The sequence below is a fragment of the Lottia gigantea genome (genome assembly GCF_000327385.1).
Source record: "Lottia gigantea unplaced genomic scaffold LOTGIsca_55, whole genome shotgun sequence".
Lineage (NCBI taxonomy): Eukaryota > Metazoa > Mollusca > Gastropoda > Lottiidae > Lottia > Lottia gigantea.
This window is the reverse complement of record NW_008709889.1, coordinates 1,365,661-1,384,042: the sequence shown is the minus strand read 5'-3', so window position 1 is coordinate 1,384,042 and position 18,382 is coordinate 1,365,661. Positions and strand designations below refer to the sequence as shown.

The 18,382-nt window shown below is 33.1% G+C and overlaps 1 protein-coding gene across 1 annotated transcript; it reads right to left on the bottom strand.

Annotated features, from left to right (window-relative positions):
- Positions 1 to 1,114: 1,114 nt before the first annotated feature.
- LOTGIDRAFT_234802 (hypothetical protein) lies at positions 1,115 to 17,372 on the bottom strand (the record flags this gene model as incomplete). Its single annotated transcript, XM_009063100.1, has 11 exons — positions 1,115 to 4,911; positions 5,399 to 5,556; positions 6,457 to 6,604; positions 7,598 to 7,844; positions 7,986 to 8,013; positions 12,838 to 12,905; positions 14,634 to 14,691; positions 14,821 to 14,868; positions 15,164 to 15,349; positions 16,966 to 17,105; positions 17,333 to 17,372. 11 exons carry the CDS (start codon positions 17,370 to 17,372, stop codon positions 1,695 to 1,697), a joined length of 4,338 nt encoding a protein of 1,445 aa, XP_009061348.1. The 3' UTR covers positions 1,115 to 1,694.
- Positions 17,373 to 18,382: the final 1,010 nt, after the last annotated feature.

The window sequence follows — 18,382 nt, the reverse complement described above, 5'->3', positions numbered from 1 at the left end:
TGAAATCAATAAAGATAGTTAATATTTGTCAGTGGGGTTAATGACAAAAATATACACAATTTGACTCAACTCAAAATTCAAGGACTTTTCAAGAGAAAATGCGTTTTTTATGGTGTTTTCAAAGACTTTTTTTGAAATCAAGGTTTTTTCAAGGCAACGGACGGAATTCAAGGCCGTGCGAACTCTTCCCCATTTCATGTGGGCGTGCAAAAAAGTATCTTTACAGTCCCTTTAAAGCTAGGAATCCCACATCAGGTATTCCAAGGGTGACCATGTTTTTGCGCAGTCCCTTGCAGTCTGCATGTTCCTACAATTCTCTGGCTCTGCCCTATACCTCTAGGTATAAAATGTCGAAACCTTTGCTTTCCTTTATACTCGCATGAAATGGAGGGTGGATATTTTTGCGTCAATTGCTCGTAAAGAAGGCACAATATTTGACTAAACTTGGTGTGAGTGTTATCACCCAAGGATGTACCTTACTGAAAATCATTAAAATTGAAAACCATATAGAGTTCTTGTCATTGTTCTTGAAAATGCAAATTTGAGCTTATGAACTCTAAACACACTTAATACTCAATTCGAGATGAAGCTTTGTTGAATTTGTTTATTATCACCCATGGATGTACCCTATTCAAATCAAAAATTGAAAAATATTTGATATGAGATATTGACCTCGGAAAAAGCTTTCAATATTTGGCTTGTAGACTAAAAGGCACGATTCTTGCCAGGTTTCGTTAATAATTCAGTATTACCCCAAAAGTTTAAAAGAAGTGTATGACTGAAGGTTGAATATTTAATACTGGTGATTGTTACTGTACTTCCAAATATTTATATTTAAAATTAAAGCTGCCACTAGGCTTATATTTCTTTGCCTGGCAAGCTGCTGTCTTTATATTTCATTCTGAAAGAATTAAGCTTACAGGCCAAGTTACTGCTGAGCAATCTGTTAACAATAAGATCAAGATGTTCATCAGGGGACTAACTTCAATGATGAGTGTTCTACAAAACATAAGCATTTTGATCAAAAGGTTTCAGTATCTTGTTAATCTCTGTCATATGAAACAATATAACCATGGCACAGTATTAAAATAGACATATAAAAGAAAACGAACACTCAATAATAAATTTCTTTTATCACCTGATTAATCTTATAATATATATGTATATAATATTAATTTTCCTATAAATAATATAAGTAATTTTAATTAATTCCATAACTGAACTAATTGAATCTTCAGATATTTTACATCTTTGGTGTGGTGATGTATTTGAAAAGGTAAAGTTATTCACATTAATGCAATTTGCATGACCAGCTTATTGGCAAAATAATTTACAACAAATTCAGAGTTAATTAAGAAAATATGATTGACAAATGTAATTTCTCGACAAAACTGTATGACATAGTAAATTATACCAGTAAATATTCAAAAGTTCTATCATAATTTATTTGACAAATTTTTAATACAAAGATTGTTGTGAAAGACAATACATATATCTTGTTCATATTCACATTGCGGGATAAACATGACAGACACATGTTTTTCACTATTAAATTATCTCTTATAAAATCAGATATTTTCTGTATCAACTTAACCTTTGAACTTAACAAGTAAACAGATTCAGAGAGCAAATTGAGCAACAAAATTATACAAAACAATAATTCTACATTAAAATAAATAACTAAAACAATCTTCTCAAGTTTTCACTGCATTTTTTGGAGGAGTTACTACTATAAATTGTGCTTGTGGATTCTTCAAATTACGTAGTCTATGTAGGTCTTTTGGTGAATTTTTAGGAGAAGCACGACTATCATTTTTGAAGTATTTCATTTGATACTTACGTTTTTTTGGTGGTCTAGTTTTAAAGATTTTCCTTTTCTCTGTAGATTTCAGAGGGAACACTTCATATTTAATATCACAAACACTTAATTCATGTTTAATTTTTTGTGGGCTGTTAAAATTAAACACGATGTCTTCATCTACTGATTTTTCTTCAACCTTTAACTCTACAAATTCTGGAACATCACTTTTTGCCAAGGGGAACAAAGCATTTCCTGTCTGATGTCTCTTACGAAGTTTTCTAGGGGTCAACTCAATTTTGTGATTGTCATCCGATTTTGATCTGCCTCTCTTTAAACTTAACTTAGATTTTTTACGGTTTGTAGATGGATTACTAGAACATGATGATAACAGAGACTTAGATACTGAACTCATAACATAATCTTCACAAGCATCAAGCCATGAGGAATCTGAAGCTTTACTAGGAGATGAATAGCTGCAATTGGGTACAAGATCATCAAAATCATTTTCATCACTAGCAGTGTCTTTGATCACCCAGTCGTAAGAATCATCTAAATCAATTTCTGATTGATCTTCATAAGATAAATTTGAGATTGGCAAGGATGCTGTGTCTTTTTCTTCAAAACCCAAAAAAGGGGCTGGATCTTGTTCACTTTCAAGTAATTTTGAAACACTTCGATCACTCAAAACTCTCCAACTTTGATTTAGCTTGTATCTCTTGCTGCCAGTCACTGAGGTAATTTCTGAGCTACATCTCTCTTTTATTTTATTGTCCACAACATTATTAGACATGTTAAATATGTTCAGATTAGAGTCTGATTCAGTTGTTTTAACTGATTTAATATGAGAGCCAGATTTTGGCGTGATTGAAACCTCATGTAATTCACTGTGCAGTGACCTTCTTGTAGTGTTAAAATCAGTTGATAAAGGTTCATGTGAAACATTTCCTGTTGATTTAGAAGCACTCAATTTATGGTATGATTGTTTTTGTCTTTTTACTCGACGCCTTAGTGTGGATGAAACCTCACTTCGTGGAGAGACAATATTCTCTGAACCAGCTTCTGGTAGGATATCCGATTGAAATCCTGTTACTGACAAATTATCTTGGTTTCTTAATGCAGGTGACTTTTTGAAGACTGGTGATGGATTAAAATTGATTGGTATTTCATGACATTGTTCACAATTTCCTTGAAAAATGCTTTTATTTGTTTGTGCCATAATTTTTAGAGGTTCAAGTTCAACAATCACATTTTGAAAAAGCTTTGAATCTTGACTACAAATTGTATCACTGGTTCCTTGAAACTTGTTTTTTTGACTATCAGGCAGTTTTGTGATTCCAGACATTTGAGAAATCAATGAATCTTTATTTTCACTTTCTGTATTTGTATCTCTGAATATCTGTCTATTCTTACAGACATAATGTGATCTATCACTTTCAGAAGTCTCTTTTTTTTGGGAATCTGATGAAATGATTCTCTGGGTGAACATTGAACTTGGTTTTGAACGTTTTTGATTTTTTCGCACAACTTGAGAACTATTACTCACAGAGTTAGATTTAGCAGTGTCCTCAGAAGAAACAGACACCATATTTTGTGAGGAAAGAGATTTTGAACTCCTACGAATCTTTCGAACCAATTCAGAATGTTCACTGTTGCAATAATCAATTCTATTTTTCTCACTGGAACAAGCAGCATCCTCCGAAGAAGCAGTATTCTGAGTTTGGGAGGAAAGATGCTTTGGATAACTACAAATTTGACATATTTGTGATTCATCACTTTTATTAATTTCTTGAATTTCAGATGAGTGTCGTTTAGATGACTGGTGTTTCACATGATCACCAGATGAAACTGATGTTATTGTTTGAGAGGAATATGACATGGAATATCTGACATTATGTCTTTGTTTTGAAGAAATTGAAATTACAGATGCAGATTTGGGATTCCTTATATTCTGATCTTCCACATGTTTTGAAGCTTTACTCTGTGATGCAATATTCCCAATGCTTTTACTTTCAGATGTAAGTTTCTGCTTCAATTTTCCATTTGCTTCTACTTCATTTGTTTCAACCTCAGCTGCACTTTTAGTTGAGGTTTTTTTGCTTTTTTTTGTCACTTCAATCAACGAATCGAATATCATAAAATCATGATATTGAACCTCCATTGAATTTCTGGATTTTCGGCCACCTTTTTCTGAAAATTTTAGGCACTTTTCATTCATGTCTATAGGGAAAATGGATATGGGTGTATTTGGAGCTTTGTTGATTGGTGATGATGCACTTAGTTTATCTAATTGTTGAAGAATAGTTTTGGTTTGTTTTAAGGGCTGTGATGAAGAATGTCCACCCTCTGAAGTATTCACCTTTTTCTTCACCTTTTTAATAGAATGTTTTTTTATTTTGCACAAATTGTTGAGGTTAAGAATTCTGTTCTTTGGAGATTTTTTAGCCAACTGTTTTCTGGCAGATCGCACTTTACTTTCGTAGTAGTCTGATGAAATGTCATTTTTAGAGTTAACATTCTTGATTGGAAGGTTGGTATTTGGCATTGTCACTTTTTCTGTTTTAGGTTTGAAAGTCACTTCCTCAGAACTAGGATGTGAATCACTTCCTGAATAGTCAGAAGAGAAATAAACACTTTTAGATATACCACTTTCACTATCCTCGGAGCATTGCTTTTTGATAGTTTCACCTTCTTTCTCACATCGAATTTTATCAGGGCTTGTTGAGGCAACTTGAAGACTGCCAATCGCCATGTTACGTATGATCAACTTCTTCTGTTTGATAAGAGATAGGGGAGGTAAGTCTGTTTTTGCTGATTTACCACCAATATCGTCTAAATTAATAGTATTCATTACAACTGAACAAGGTGAAATCAATGCTTGTTTTTTCTCATTTGGTGTACACAAGTCATCTACAAAACTGGTAGTCTGTTGACTTGGATGAACTTTAACACCACTAATACTCAAAGAATGTCTGGACGAAATCAGACGTCTACAAATATCATTTTCTTTTAAATGTTCTAAATCTTTGGATTTTCTTGGAGTCATTGATCTAGAACGTGTTTGCTTTTGTGGGGATTTTAATTCATCATTCAATGGTGTTTCTTCAGTGGATCTGAAAGAGAAATTATTTAATTTGTTTTGAAATTTCATTGTTAGGTGTTTATACACTCAAATTCATATACACATCCATAATAGATAGTTATTTAATCTATACAGAGAAATTGATTTCAGATGGGTTGCCTTATTTTCATTTATGAAAATGAAAATGCTAATACTCATATGAATAGAGAGTAGAGGTGTTCTAATGACTTGGAAAAATACCAGTTTGTCTCACATGTCCATAATAAAATTCATATTTATCTAAATTAGAAGAGAGTGACCGATCAAAAAGGGTCAAAAAGTCTTTTTTTGTTTATCCAGACTGTATATACATGGACATTTATGATTGGTTAAAGCTCTTATTTATATGCAATAAGAATACATGTTAACTCATTAAAAACACTTTATCAAATACTTTTATGAATTTGACACTAAGAAATAAGGAAACCCATCTTTAAGATAAATATAATGTAATAAGTCTAATTTCACAGTCAACTAACCTGCTATCCCTTTTCTTTTCATTATTTTGAACACAATGACGATGTAAAACTTTCTGTAGAAATTTAGCAGGACTATGAACAGTTTTTATAATTAAATCTAAATGTTTAAAATTGTTTTTATCTCTTGCAAATTGTCTATGTTCTTCTTCCCGTAAATGCTGAAAAATAAATCACAACCAATCAGATTGCACATATTGTTTTGTCCATTTATTAGATGCTTTATGGGTATTGAACGCACATTAATACAGTCCTGGGTATTCAATGGTGTTTTATAACCATAACATTTATTCTGGTTACTTCATGGAATTTTCATGAAAACAAAGATAATTTTTTTCTTATCTTGTAAAGGCAAAGAAAAGCTTTGATTTTGAATGAAAATATTTAGCAGTACAGTAAAAATCAAAAGTTTGAATATTCAACCTTCAGTCATACACTTCTTTTGAACTTTTTGAGGCCATACTGAATAATATTATAAAGTTTCTTCAAATCTGTCAAGAATTGGGCCTTCTAGAGTGTTTATGACCATTTGTGGACCGACTTACAGACACGGGTGAAGATTTCATGTGGGCGTATAAAAAGCAAAGATAGCTTGCCAGGCAAGGTAATATACGCCCACTGGCAGCTTTGATTTTAAAAAAAAATATTTGGCAGTACAGTAACAATTACCAGTATGAAATATTCAACCTTCAGACATACACTTCTTTTGAACTTTTTGAGGCTATACTGAATAATATTATCAAAATCTGTCAAGAATTGGGCCATCTAGACTGTTTACAGACTAAAAATTGAACGCGTTTTCAAGAACAAGGGTAATAACTCATACTAAATATTTTTCGATTCTTCTGATTTTCAAAAGGGTTCATCCTTGGGTAATTACAAACACTCATGCCAAGTTTCGTTAAAATCCATCTAGAATTGTGTCTTGTAGAGTGTTTACGAGCAATTGTGGACGGATGGACATGGGTGACGGCAATATACGCCCCCCCCATTTCATGTGGGCGTATAAAAATTATATTAAGATCTCATAGCTCCTATTGCTAACATGAATGTTCTTATACCTTGTCTAAACTATCATATTTCATCTGGCAGCATTCACAATAGCCTTGTTTCTTCTTCATCTTTTGTCGTTGTTTTAAATCACCAGCTGTTAGTATTGGCATACCAAATAATTTACTGGAACTAATTTCTTCATTTTGGTTACGTTTGCTACAATACCAAAATAGTACTTTGAATTCATATAATTTGTATAAATCTCATATGATGCAGTCAAACATAACAAGAAATGAGAATGGTGACTGAGGCCAGTCTAAAGTTCCGTTTGTTCTTGTTGATTTGCGAGTTAACAGTAGTGTTGAAACGGTTAATTAGTTAACCAATTTCAGTGGGATTTTAGGGGTTATCAGGCCTGATTTGAGATGCTCCGTTCACCTCTAATTTTGTTGAAAGAATAGTCAGATATCAAAAGAATACACTGTACTGCAGTTTAGTTTAAGCTGTATTACCGCTGTAAGAGTAGTTTTTGATCGAACTTGACGGAGATCTCATAAGTATATACATGCATACCAAGTTTCATCAAGATCAGATTAAAGCTGTAGCCTCTATCGTGCATACAAGAGATGTGGATAGACCGACAGGGGTGATGGCAATATTCCTCCATGTGGGCGTATAAAAATCAGTTGAAAACTGTAGTCTCTATTGTATTCACAAACAAATATTAACACGTTTTTCCTAAGTCAAGGGCAATAACTCAAAAATTGTTCATCCAAAAAATTGTCAAATTTGAACTCGACCAAGATCTCATCAAAATACATCATCACATTAAGTTTCATTGAAATCAGTTGAAAACTGTAGTCTATTTTGTGTTCACAAACAAATTTTGATGCATTTTTCCTCAATCAAGGGCAATAACTCAAAAAAAGTTCATCGAAAAAAATCGTCAAATTCGAACTTAAATAAGATCTCATCAATATACATTATCACATCAAGTTTCATTATAATAAAATCTGTAGTCTCTATTGTGTTCACAAGAAATGTTGACGAAACAATAACTCCACGTCAGTTCTGTTTTATTTGAAATCCAGGGAAATTATATTGACAAGAGTTAAAAAACAAATATTGTGTTAATGAGTCTAAATTCTGTACTGGCACCAGTAATAATACAGAACACTAGACTTGACCTTAACCAGTCGCAATACAAACCTTGGATTTTTATCTTGTGGTGTTTCAATTGAATTATTTTCATTCTGTTCAGGTAATGATGCCACCACTTTGTCTCTATATTCGGATTCTGTTTTCTGAGCACGACCTATTGTTGAACCATCAAACGGACAGCTTCCAGCAGATGTATCAACATTACAATGTGGCCAACTATCTAATTCTAATTGTATAGGACGGTAATGTAAGTTTATAGCTTCATATTTTATCAATGGTGCTCTAAGCTTCTTAACTGAAAATGAAAAGGCATGTAAAGTTCATCAAATTACTAATGTTTATGAAGAAACATATCATTAATGAGGAATTTGAAGACAATACATATCTTGTATCATAAATCAAACCTGTGAGTTTGTAGTTTTTAGATATCACTTACCTTTGAACTGCGTTTTCTTCTTTATAACCTGAATAATAGAAAAAATAAGCAAGCAATGTTAGACTGACATTACTGACATGAGATCTAAGGTTTTTTTTTTTTTTGCATCAGAGATTCAGGACTATAATTTTGTGAATGACTTTAGATTTAGGTTCTAGAGTACTGAAATCAATTCATATCAGCTAATAAGGGAAATATTTAAATTTCATTTGTAAAGATAGCTTGCCAGGCAAGATAACTGGTAGCTGTCAGAAATGATTATACAGTCTAAGAAGCTAAAATACGAATTTTCTCATTTTAAAGATCTTCATACTGCTTGAATTTATTGATATTATTAGGGCTGGGCAATATACCAGTATGACGATAAATACCAGTATGGGAATTCATACCGTTAGTAATACTTTCTGATGATTAAAATGTCGAAATAAAGTTAACAATAGCAGATTCACTGCAAACATTGTTTTGTCATAAAAATTAACACAGCATCCCAGAAACGAAGTGGCAGAATTGTATGTTTCTGTTGTTAATAAAAATAGACCGCCGCCATGCATTTCACTTTCACTTTTTTAATAGATTTCTTCTAGCCTACTATGTGTTATTTATAATGCGACTTCGTAACACTTGGTCCATTTGTATAAAAGGTTAGACCTAGTCGATACGCCAGGCCTAGATCTAATTACCAATATAGTATGATATTGATAGTATGGTTACGACAATTTGGGTTAGTCGATCTACTTTCGATAATATTATCCTGTGACCATATGACCGTGATAGCACCGAATCAGCAAGTCCTATGGCCTCTATTGAAAAAAAAAAAAAAAATTGTGCTGTTCTAAAACAAAACTAATTCCTGTTCGGAGGATATTTAAAAGAAATCGAATTATTCGGTAACAATGAAAGAACTAGAGTCATAAGCGCAACTGCACTCAAACATTGCGTTCATGGAATTTATGGTTATGCTGCATAATTTACCGTACGAAAATTTTTTTCAAAAGTACATTTTTAGAATTGATTTTTTTGTGTGTGGATTGGATCAGTCTCTTCCGTATTTATAATTTTTGAAATATAGGAATCCATGTTCCAAACAATTAATAATATTCCTGGCACTTGGCTTGAGTTATTGTTTTATTCCCAATATTTAAATGGCTATTAAAACGGATGTAAACATCGTACAACAAAACCAAAGGCACCATGTGATAGATGTCGTCAAGGGCTATGACTTTTGTTCAGACGACATAGTCACCACAGGTCAAGGTCACTAGATATGAGCCTTAAAAGTTTTGAAAATTGCTGTTTTTGGAAGCCTATAAAACCAGAAAGAGGTGTCGGACATCATAGATCAAAACATGAATTGACATTATAGATCAATGACTTTTAACCTTGAAAAGGTCAAGGTCATCAAAGATGAAGGTCAAAAATGAAAATTTAGTCAATTGTAAGACCTATTCCTTTTTTAAAAGTAAAAAAACCCAAACAGATTGATCTTCCTACGATATTGGCCAAACTAGTGACCTATTTTCCTGCAAAATATTATCGGTGAAAAATGTATACTTTGCAAGTTATGATAAATTACAAATATATAATATATATCCTGGAAGTGCCACGCCCACCCCCAAAATTTTGCTATGTCTGCTATGGGTACAATGTTAAATGATGTTCAAAATTCCAAGCATCTACACAATTAGATCATAAGATATTCGTTGTTATACGTTAAAGGTTTGAGTTTACATGGCAAAAACCAAATTACGCACAGTTACTACAGACGTCATTGTAAATTTTAAAATTTTAAAAAGCGCAATATTGATCAATATATCAAGTGTGATATATCTTCAGAAAGAAAAAAATCGCACACGTTAAGGAAATGAATAAATTTTGTCGTATGATAATAAGGTCACGTGACAGAGCTTTTTAAAGATAAAAATTGCGATTTTCAAATGGCTTTAGAACCTTTGTCGCTTGACAAAGGCAAATATATTTTTAGATAGATCTCGTTAGGGGCCATAACATTTGTGCAGGTCACCAAAGGTCAAGGTAACTAGATATATGCCATAACAGTTACTGAAAAAATAAAACCGGAAATTAAAAAAAAAGTAAAGCCAAAATTCAAAAATCGGATTCCCGTGTTTTCTTAGCAATCGAATGCAGATTCTATTGACACTAAAATCACACACATCAGCGTTACCCCTAAGGCGCCATTTTGAGTTTTATGAAAATTAGGCGTATCAAGATGGCGTCTGACCCTATACTTCCGGGTCAAATTTATCCATCTTTATGGAGAGTACTCTAACTAATTGCAAAAAGAATTTTTCAAATATCTGCAAAATTCCGGAAGTTGAAATTTCAACTTTACGAGCGAATAACGTCAAAACCGGAAGTGATATCGAAACTTTGAAAATTGATTTTAGATCGCAATCAAAATGTCTATCTGTAAGCTTTCATATCGATCGAAATAAAATTGTAGAAGTGAAAAAACTCAAAAATTAAAGCTAAACAAGTCAGCGACAAAATTCAAAATATAAGAAATTTTTAATTGCTATCTTTTAGCCGTTTGCGTGAACTTATTAACAAAAAAGATCGATCAAAATTGGAGCCGTAAATTAGCGAAAATGTAAAATGGATTTTATCCTACGTCATTTCCGGTTGGAAAAAAATGCATGAAAATACATTCATCAGATTTAGTCTCGCGACATTAACGGGAGAAATGTTAACAGTATTTATGTGACATGTATAGTTTTGGCTGGGCGCTCTGACCAGAATTCGAAAAAAAAACAACACAAAAACAAAACAATGCAGAGCGTTTGAAGAACGCACTGCAAATATACCTGACCAGCATATTTGTGGACGAAAATGAAAATTGATAAGATTTAGTTCTATCGAAAAACAAATCAATTAGTTATTTTCACACCTTGTTACTAGGGTAAAAGGAAAAACATGGCGTTGGTAGAAAATCTCAATGTAGGAGCGTTGGTGCCAAAAAAAAAACAGCATTAGTGATACATGGAACTATTTTTGCTATAAAGAAGATGACATGGCCCAAGAGACAATCTTTTGCAGTAAAATGCAGATCTGGTGGCAGAATGATCAATATCTCAGGAAATCAAAATATTGCCATATATACCCATATTATCAATATATCAATATCGTGATATTATCAGCTCTAATATCGCGGTATTGCTTTTGACCAATATCGTCCAGCCGAAACAGACTTAAACAAATGCAACTATCATCACCACAATACATTAATAATTTCATTTAAATCGGATGAAAACTGTAGTCTCTATTGTGTTCACAAACAAATTTTGTCGCGTTTTGACTAGGTAAAGGGCAATAACTCAAAATCCGTTCAATGAAAAATCTTCCACTTTGAATGAATTTGTTCAAGACCACATCAAAATAAATCACAGCAAGTTTCATTTAAATCAGTTAAGATAGCTTGCCAGGCAAGGTAACACACGCCCACTGGCAGCTGTCAGAAATGATAATACAGTCTTTAGTGACTAAAATATAAATTTTCTCACATTAAAGAAATTTTAACAGTTTGAATTCAATGATATATTTACTGCCAGTTATTTATGCTGAGAAATTCCACCAAATTTTTAAAATCAATATCAATAACCCAAATACATCAATATACATGATCACACCATGTTACATTAAAATCAATTGAAAACTGTAGTCTCTAATGTGTTCACAAACAAATTTTTCCTAAGTCAAGGGTAATACCGGTAACTCAAAGATTGTTCATCGAAATATCATAAAATTCAAACTTGTCCAAGATCTCATCAATGCAAATGATCACACCAAATTTCATTAAGATAGCTTGCCAGGCAAGGTAATATACGCCCACTGGCAGCTTTGATTTTGAACATAAATATTTAGCATTACAGTAACAATCACCAGTCATACACTTCTTTTAAACTCTTTAGGGAGATACTGAATAATATTGAGTATGAGTTATTGCCCTAGTTCTTGAAAACGTGTTCAATCTTTAGCTCATGAAAACTCTAGAAGACAAATATTCAATCTTCAGCGCGGTAATGAATAATAAAACCAAGTTTTGTCAAAATTCGGCAAGAATCATTCCTTCTAGAGTTTTAATGAGCTACAGATTGAAGGAGTTTTCAAGATCAAGGGCAATAACTCATACTTAATATTTTTTTGATTTTTCTGATTTTCAATAGGCTTTATCCTTGGGTGATAACAAAATCTCAAGCCAAATTTCGTTAAACTCCATCAAGAATTTTGCCTTCTAGAGTGTTTACAAGATAAAAATTGAACGCGTTTTAAAGAATAAGGGCTATAACTCATACTCAATATTTCTAGATTCTTCTGATTTTCAATAGAGTTCATCCTTGGGTGATAACCAACACTCAAGCCAAATTTCATTAAAATCCGTCAGGTTTTCTGATTTTCGATAGGGTTTATCTTTGTGCGATTATGAACACTCATACCAAGTTTCATCAAAATCAGTCATGAATTGCACCTTCTAGAGTGTTTACGAGCGTTTCAAGAACAAGGGCAATAACTCATAGTAAATATTTTTGGATTCGTCTGATTTTCAATAGGGTTCATCCTTGGGTGATTACAACCATACCAAGTTTCGTTGAAATCAGTCAAGAATTGTGCCTTGTAGAGTGTTTACGACCAATTGTGGATGGATGGACGGGCAGACCGACGGAAAGAGGTGACGGCAATATACGCCCCCCATTTCATGTGGGCGTATAAAAACTGTAGTCTCTATTGTGTTCACAAGAAATGTTGACAGACGGACTGATGGAAAGGGGTGACAGCAATATGCTCCCATATTTCCATGTGAGAGTATAAAAATAGACAAAATAGAGTTATTTCATACCTGAGGTTTGAAAGCTGTACTAGTTGTTTGTAACTTGCTGAATTCTTTTTCTACCCATTTCAATGCAGCTGAAATAGATAATATAGTTCATTCTATAAGTAACTCCTAACAGAAGGTAGCTCAGTCTCAAATACTTCTCAAATATTATGCACTGTGACAGGTTAGCAGCTAATCAATTCTGTACATGCTTATATGGTTAGTGTATGCAATGACAGGAAGAAGTCTTGGGGTCTTTCTCTCCAGAAAAGATATACAGTAAAACCTGCATTGGGACCACTTAAGGGATGAATCTAAAGCGGTCTATTAATGAAGGTGGTCTCTTAGGAGAGAAAGTCATTAATTTGCTAGTTCAATTATTTTATTTCATTAGAACTGTTCTAATAACAGTACTGATGCAGGGCGGATTACGACATTCAGGTACATACGAAGATGGTCTATTGCAATTACATTGATGTAAATACTTTTCTGCATCTCTAAATGCAAATATCCAAAATGCCTGGAGTTTAAAGTATATTTACTAGGAATAAAAGAATATTTGTCGATTATACACATACATACCAAGTTTGATGAAACCCGGATAAGAAATAATAAATTTGGTAATGCGCATACGCACAACAAAAATTCAATATTTCCATCAAATTTAGAATTGGATTATACACATATATACCAAGTTTGGTGAAATTCGGATAAGAAATAAGCAGGTTGGTAATGTGCATGCGCACAACAAAAATTCTATATTTTCATCAAATTTAGACTTCGATTATACACATGCATACCAAGTTTGGTGAAATTCGGATAAGAAGTAAGAAAGTTAGTAATGCGCAAGCAAATTCGATATATCCATCAAATTTAGAATTGGATTATACACATACATACCAAGTTCGGTGAAAATCGGGTAAGAAATAAGAAAGTTGGAAAATTAAGTGGGGGAATACGTTTAATGTGCTTCCATAAGCTCAACTTACAGTATAACATGGTTCAATCCATCCTAGAGCTTATTTATATACCTTTACTGGACACAAAACATTTTAAAGAAATATAGAAGGGAGGGTGTCTTTAAAACTACTTAAACTTTGATTTCTATTGGGGTTGACAGCCAGGTTAATCTAATTAGTCGATTTATCTAATAATAGTCCCATATTAAGTGAATGGGGTTTTGAATTTGCACATAAGGCATGCATGTCTTATATCACTGGAAAGCTCAGAATCTCTACATTACAAAATCGAAAGAATTATCGCCATATCTCTATTGTTAATTTCAGTTGGGGGAAACATTGCTTTCAAAATTGTCCATAATTTCTGCTTTGTGTTTTAATATTCCCTGAATTTGCGTCTCTCCAACACCAAATTCATCGGCAATTTGTCGACCGCTTTTCCCAGCTTTCGATAAATTGATGACCTTTACCCTCTCATCTTATGTTAAAACTCTGCTTATAGCCTTCAACATTTTGGAAATGAAGAAATATAAAGAAATATATTTTTTACTGCCATTTATATCTTTAAACTGATATAATTAATTAACAAGCCAGCGTGACATTGAATTAATCAATTGATGATTAGCAAATTGCTGATGAACTATAATCTCGATTAATCTCACCGACGTGACAAATCATGTGATGTTTATACAGGGGAGATAATGATAATTTGGTGATTTTGAGTGTAAATACATGGTCACTGGTCATGTAATGAAGGTGGTCGCTTATCAGTCGTTTTTATTGCGTTAAAAAGTCGTGGGTGACTTTATTGTTTAATAAAGGTGGGCGCATGAGCAGAGTATATGTACACTTTATCCTTACCTTCCAATGGTACAACTTTAATTCCAAATTTTTCAGCATTTTGCAGTACTGGTGTTATCTGTAACAATAAAATAATCCATACAGTAAAATCTAAAACAAGCAAACAAAGAATATAGACAAGATGACAATCCATTCAGTAGATAAAGTACCACAGAAATGCTAAAGTGTAAAACATAGTATTAAATACCTGAACCTGTGACTGAGCAAGTTTAACCATAGCTTGAGCTCGTGTTTGCTAGAAAAAAATATAGAAGTTTTATTATATTTCATTTTTGGTATTACCAACTTATTATTCTATTTGCAGTCAGTGATTAAAGTATGTGTAAATATTTTCAGAAATAGTATCAGTAAAAGTATATGGTCTGAAACATAGTTATTTTGAAAGTTTATTCACCTAATTGTGTTTGGAACAACTTATTTAGCGAAGTAAAAAAAATATATTCAACCTAAAAAAGTCTTGGATAATTCATAACATTTAATTGCTTCTGTCTTCAAACAAATACTCCTGAATCTTTACTATGTGAACTTACAGTTTTTTGTTTATAATTTTCGGTAGGAGAACCACCTTGACCACTGTTAAAGGGACTAGGTGTAGACACAAAAGAAGGGCTGTCAGGTCTATCTTTATTTCCATCATTAGTTTTATTGGGAAGGGTAGTATTTGTGTTACTTGATATCACATAGTTAATCTCTTTACTTAAAAACTTCTCCACTTCCTGAAAATAACAAAGATAGCTTGCCAGGCAAGGTAATTTACGCCCACTGGTAGCTTCGATTTTGAGTAAAAAAATTCAGCAATACAGTAATAATCACCAGTGTGAAATATTCAACCTTCAGTCATACACTTCTTTTGAACTCTTTAGGGCGATACTGAATAATATTATTTATAGAGTTATTGCCCTTGTTCTTAAAAAAATGGGTGATAATAAACATTTTCACCAAGTTTCAGCAAAATCTGTCAAGAATTGAGCCTTCTATAGTGTTTACAAGCTAAAAATTGAACACGTTCTCAAAAACTGATGCTTAATATTTTTCTGATTTTCAATAGGGTTCATCCTTGGGTGATTACGCAACACTCGAACACCAAGTTTCATCAAATCGGTCAAGAATTGTTTCTTTTAGAGTGTTTACGAGCTAAAAATTGAACGTGTTTTCAAGAACAAGGGAATTAACTCATACTAAATATTTTTCGGAATCTATTGATTTTCCATAGGGTTTAACCTTTGGTGATTACGAACACTCACACCAAGTTTCATCCAAATCCAGCAAGAATTGTGCCTTCTTGAGTGTTAACAAGCTAAAAATTCCAAATGAAATGAATGGAGTTTTACATCCTACTTTTCTGTGTGCGCTAATGAAGACGGGCAACGCCATGCAGGGTGCCATGAGAGAAATTAGCATTAGCCTGCTCTTTTTCGATTTCCAACTGTCGAGGAATCTTTAACGTACACAGCCTGTAGCACACAGGGCTTCGGTTTATTGTCCCATCCGAACGACTAGGTCACTAGAAGCTTTTTCCATGTCAGCCCCTCTTACCTGCATCACTGACAGGGGGAAACCGGGTTGAAAAATCAGAAGATATTATCTCGACCTATGCCGGGATTGAACCATGGACCTTCAGGTTAGCGAGTAAGCATCTAACTCACTGAGTCACTGCGGCTCCCTGAACGCGTTTTCAAGAACAAGGGCAACAACTCATACTTAATATTTTTCAATTCTTCTGATTTTCTGATTACGAACATTCATACCAAGTTTCGTCAAAATCCATTAAGAATTGTCCTTTCTAGAGTGTTGACGAGCTAAAAATTTTCAAGTACAAGGGAAATAACTCATACTTAATATATTTTGATTCTTCTGATTTTCAATAGGGTTCATCCTTGATTGAGTACGAAAACAATCATACCAAGTTTCATCAAAATCCGTCAAGAATTGTGACTTGTAGTGTGTTTACCAGCAAATGTGGACAGACATGGGTGACAGCAATCTCCTCCCCCCCATTTCATGTTGGCGTATAAAAATTAGTCGTTCAAAATATTTGGGTTAGCTTACAGTGAGTGTTGATTTTTTTTCTCTTTATGTAAGTGGTGTAGTAAAGATTTTAGGTCAGAATTAAAACATAGTTTCAACAACTTAAATTCCACCTCAATAAAATTCTAACTTTAACAATAGAAAACTGAAAATATCCATCCATACATATTGATATCGTGCTAATCATCGTCACAAAAAGTAACAGAGAGATTTATCTTAATTATTGGGCATAGGGTAAGTAAGAGTATCTTACCTACCCCTGCCGTCAAAAAATAAACTCAATAATAACTAAAATAATACGTACTGCCCCTAATGATTTTAAAGAATCATCTAATTTCTTCCGATGCCTAACATCTTTTACATCTAGATAAATAGTTTTCCCTGACAATGGTAACTTCTGTTTAAACTCCAACTTCTTTTTGGCACCCTTGGGTGCACTCTTTTCTGAAATAAGAATGTTTTTAATGCTGAAAGTGAAACATGTTGAAACTTATTCTTCTCTGTCGCAATTCCTTGCAATATGCAGATTGGACAAAAATTGATGCAATAGGTACCAGACTAATTTGGCAAGATGTTAAATGAAGACATTTCAATTTCATCAATCCAGTTTTCCATTCCACCAATATCAACATACTTAATGAAATGAAACTTTTAAGATTTATTCAACTTACTTCCAGAAAACTGTTTAATATCTCCATAGTCTTTCTTCATTCCTGCGCTTAGAAATAGAACATATGATTTTTGAGGTATTGTGTTAGTTTACAAAAAGATGAGATGTTGATGAGAATGAATGGTACTGTCTCTTCTTTATTTTTAACTAAACCATTCTTGAAGACTAGTCCTAAAAATAAAAAAAATGCCATTTACTGAGCAAAATATTCTTTGCTTCAAAAATATTTATATAAACATGCAGGTTGATTTATCTATTAATATTTAGGCTTTTGATTGAGATCACAAGTTAGCGGAAAATTGGACCATCTAAGGTAAAGAATTTTGGTTGGATATTGCAGCTTTTATTTAAGTTGGGTACACATGGAATTCGGCCTTATTTGGTCATAGAATAAAATGTTGTGTTAATGTCATTGGAAAAGTCCTCTAAAGTTAGTGTTAGGAGTGAAGAAGTTCCTAAAAACTTCTATGTAAAGCACTGGCCAAGGTCACAAATAAAGAGATAAATGTTCAGTACAAGATAAGGTGAATTTAGCATAGTTAGTTAGTGACAGTGTAGGCCTACTTTCGTCACTACTGTTTTGACTTTTGTTGTGTTTTAGTTTTGGAAGTACCGTAAGTAATCATGGTAGAACGGTAGACTCTGGCTAAGTAGTGGTTCTGAATGGGTGGGGATTCTCTGTGACAAATACAGTGATACTGAGGTTCTGAAGATTGAAAAAAGATTGAACTTAAATTGAAGAAATATTTTAGGATAGGAATAAGAAAAAAGAAGAGGACCGAGCCCGAAGGGAGGGGCATGTTTAATTGTCGTTGAATTGAGAGTACAGAAAGTGGAAAAAAATCATCATTCTATGCAATTGTGCAATTGGATTATTGTCTCTTCCAATTTACTGTTACCTAATAAATTAATTGATTACCCTAAATAAAAAAATGATGTTATTTTAACTGTTAAACAGTAGTCACAGTTCGCGCTTTCAATGCCATTACTTCTGCCGCCCGATTAATTGCTACTGATTGGATGATATCTTCGTTCAGTGCGGACCTTAATA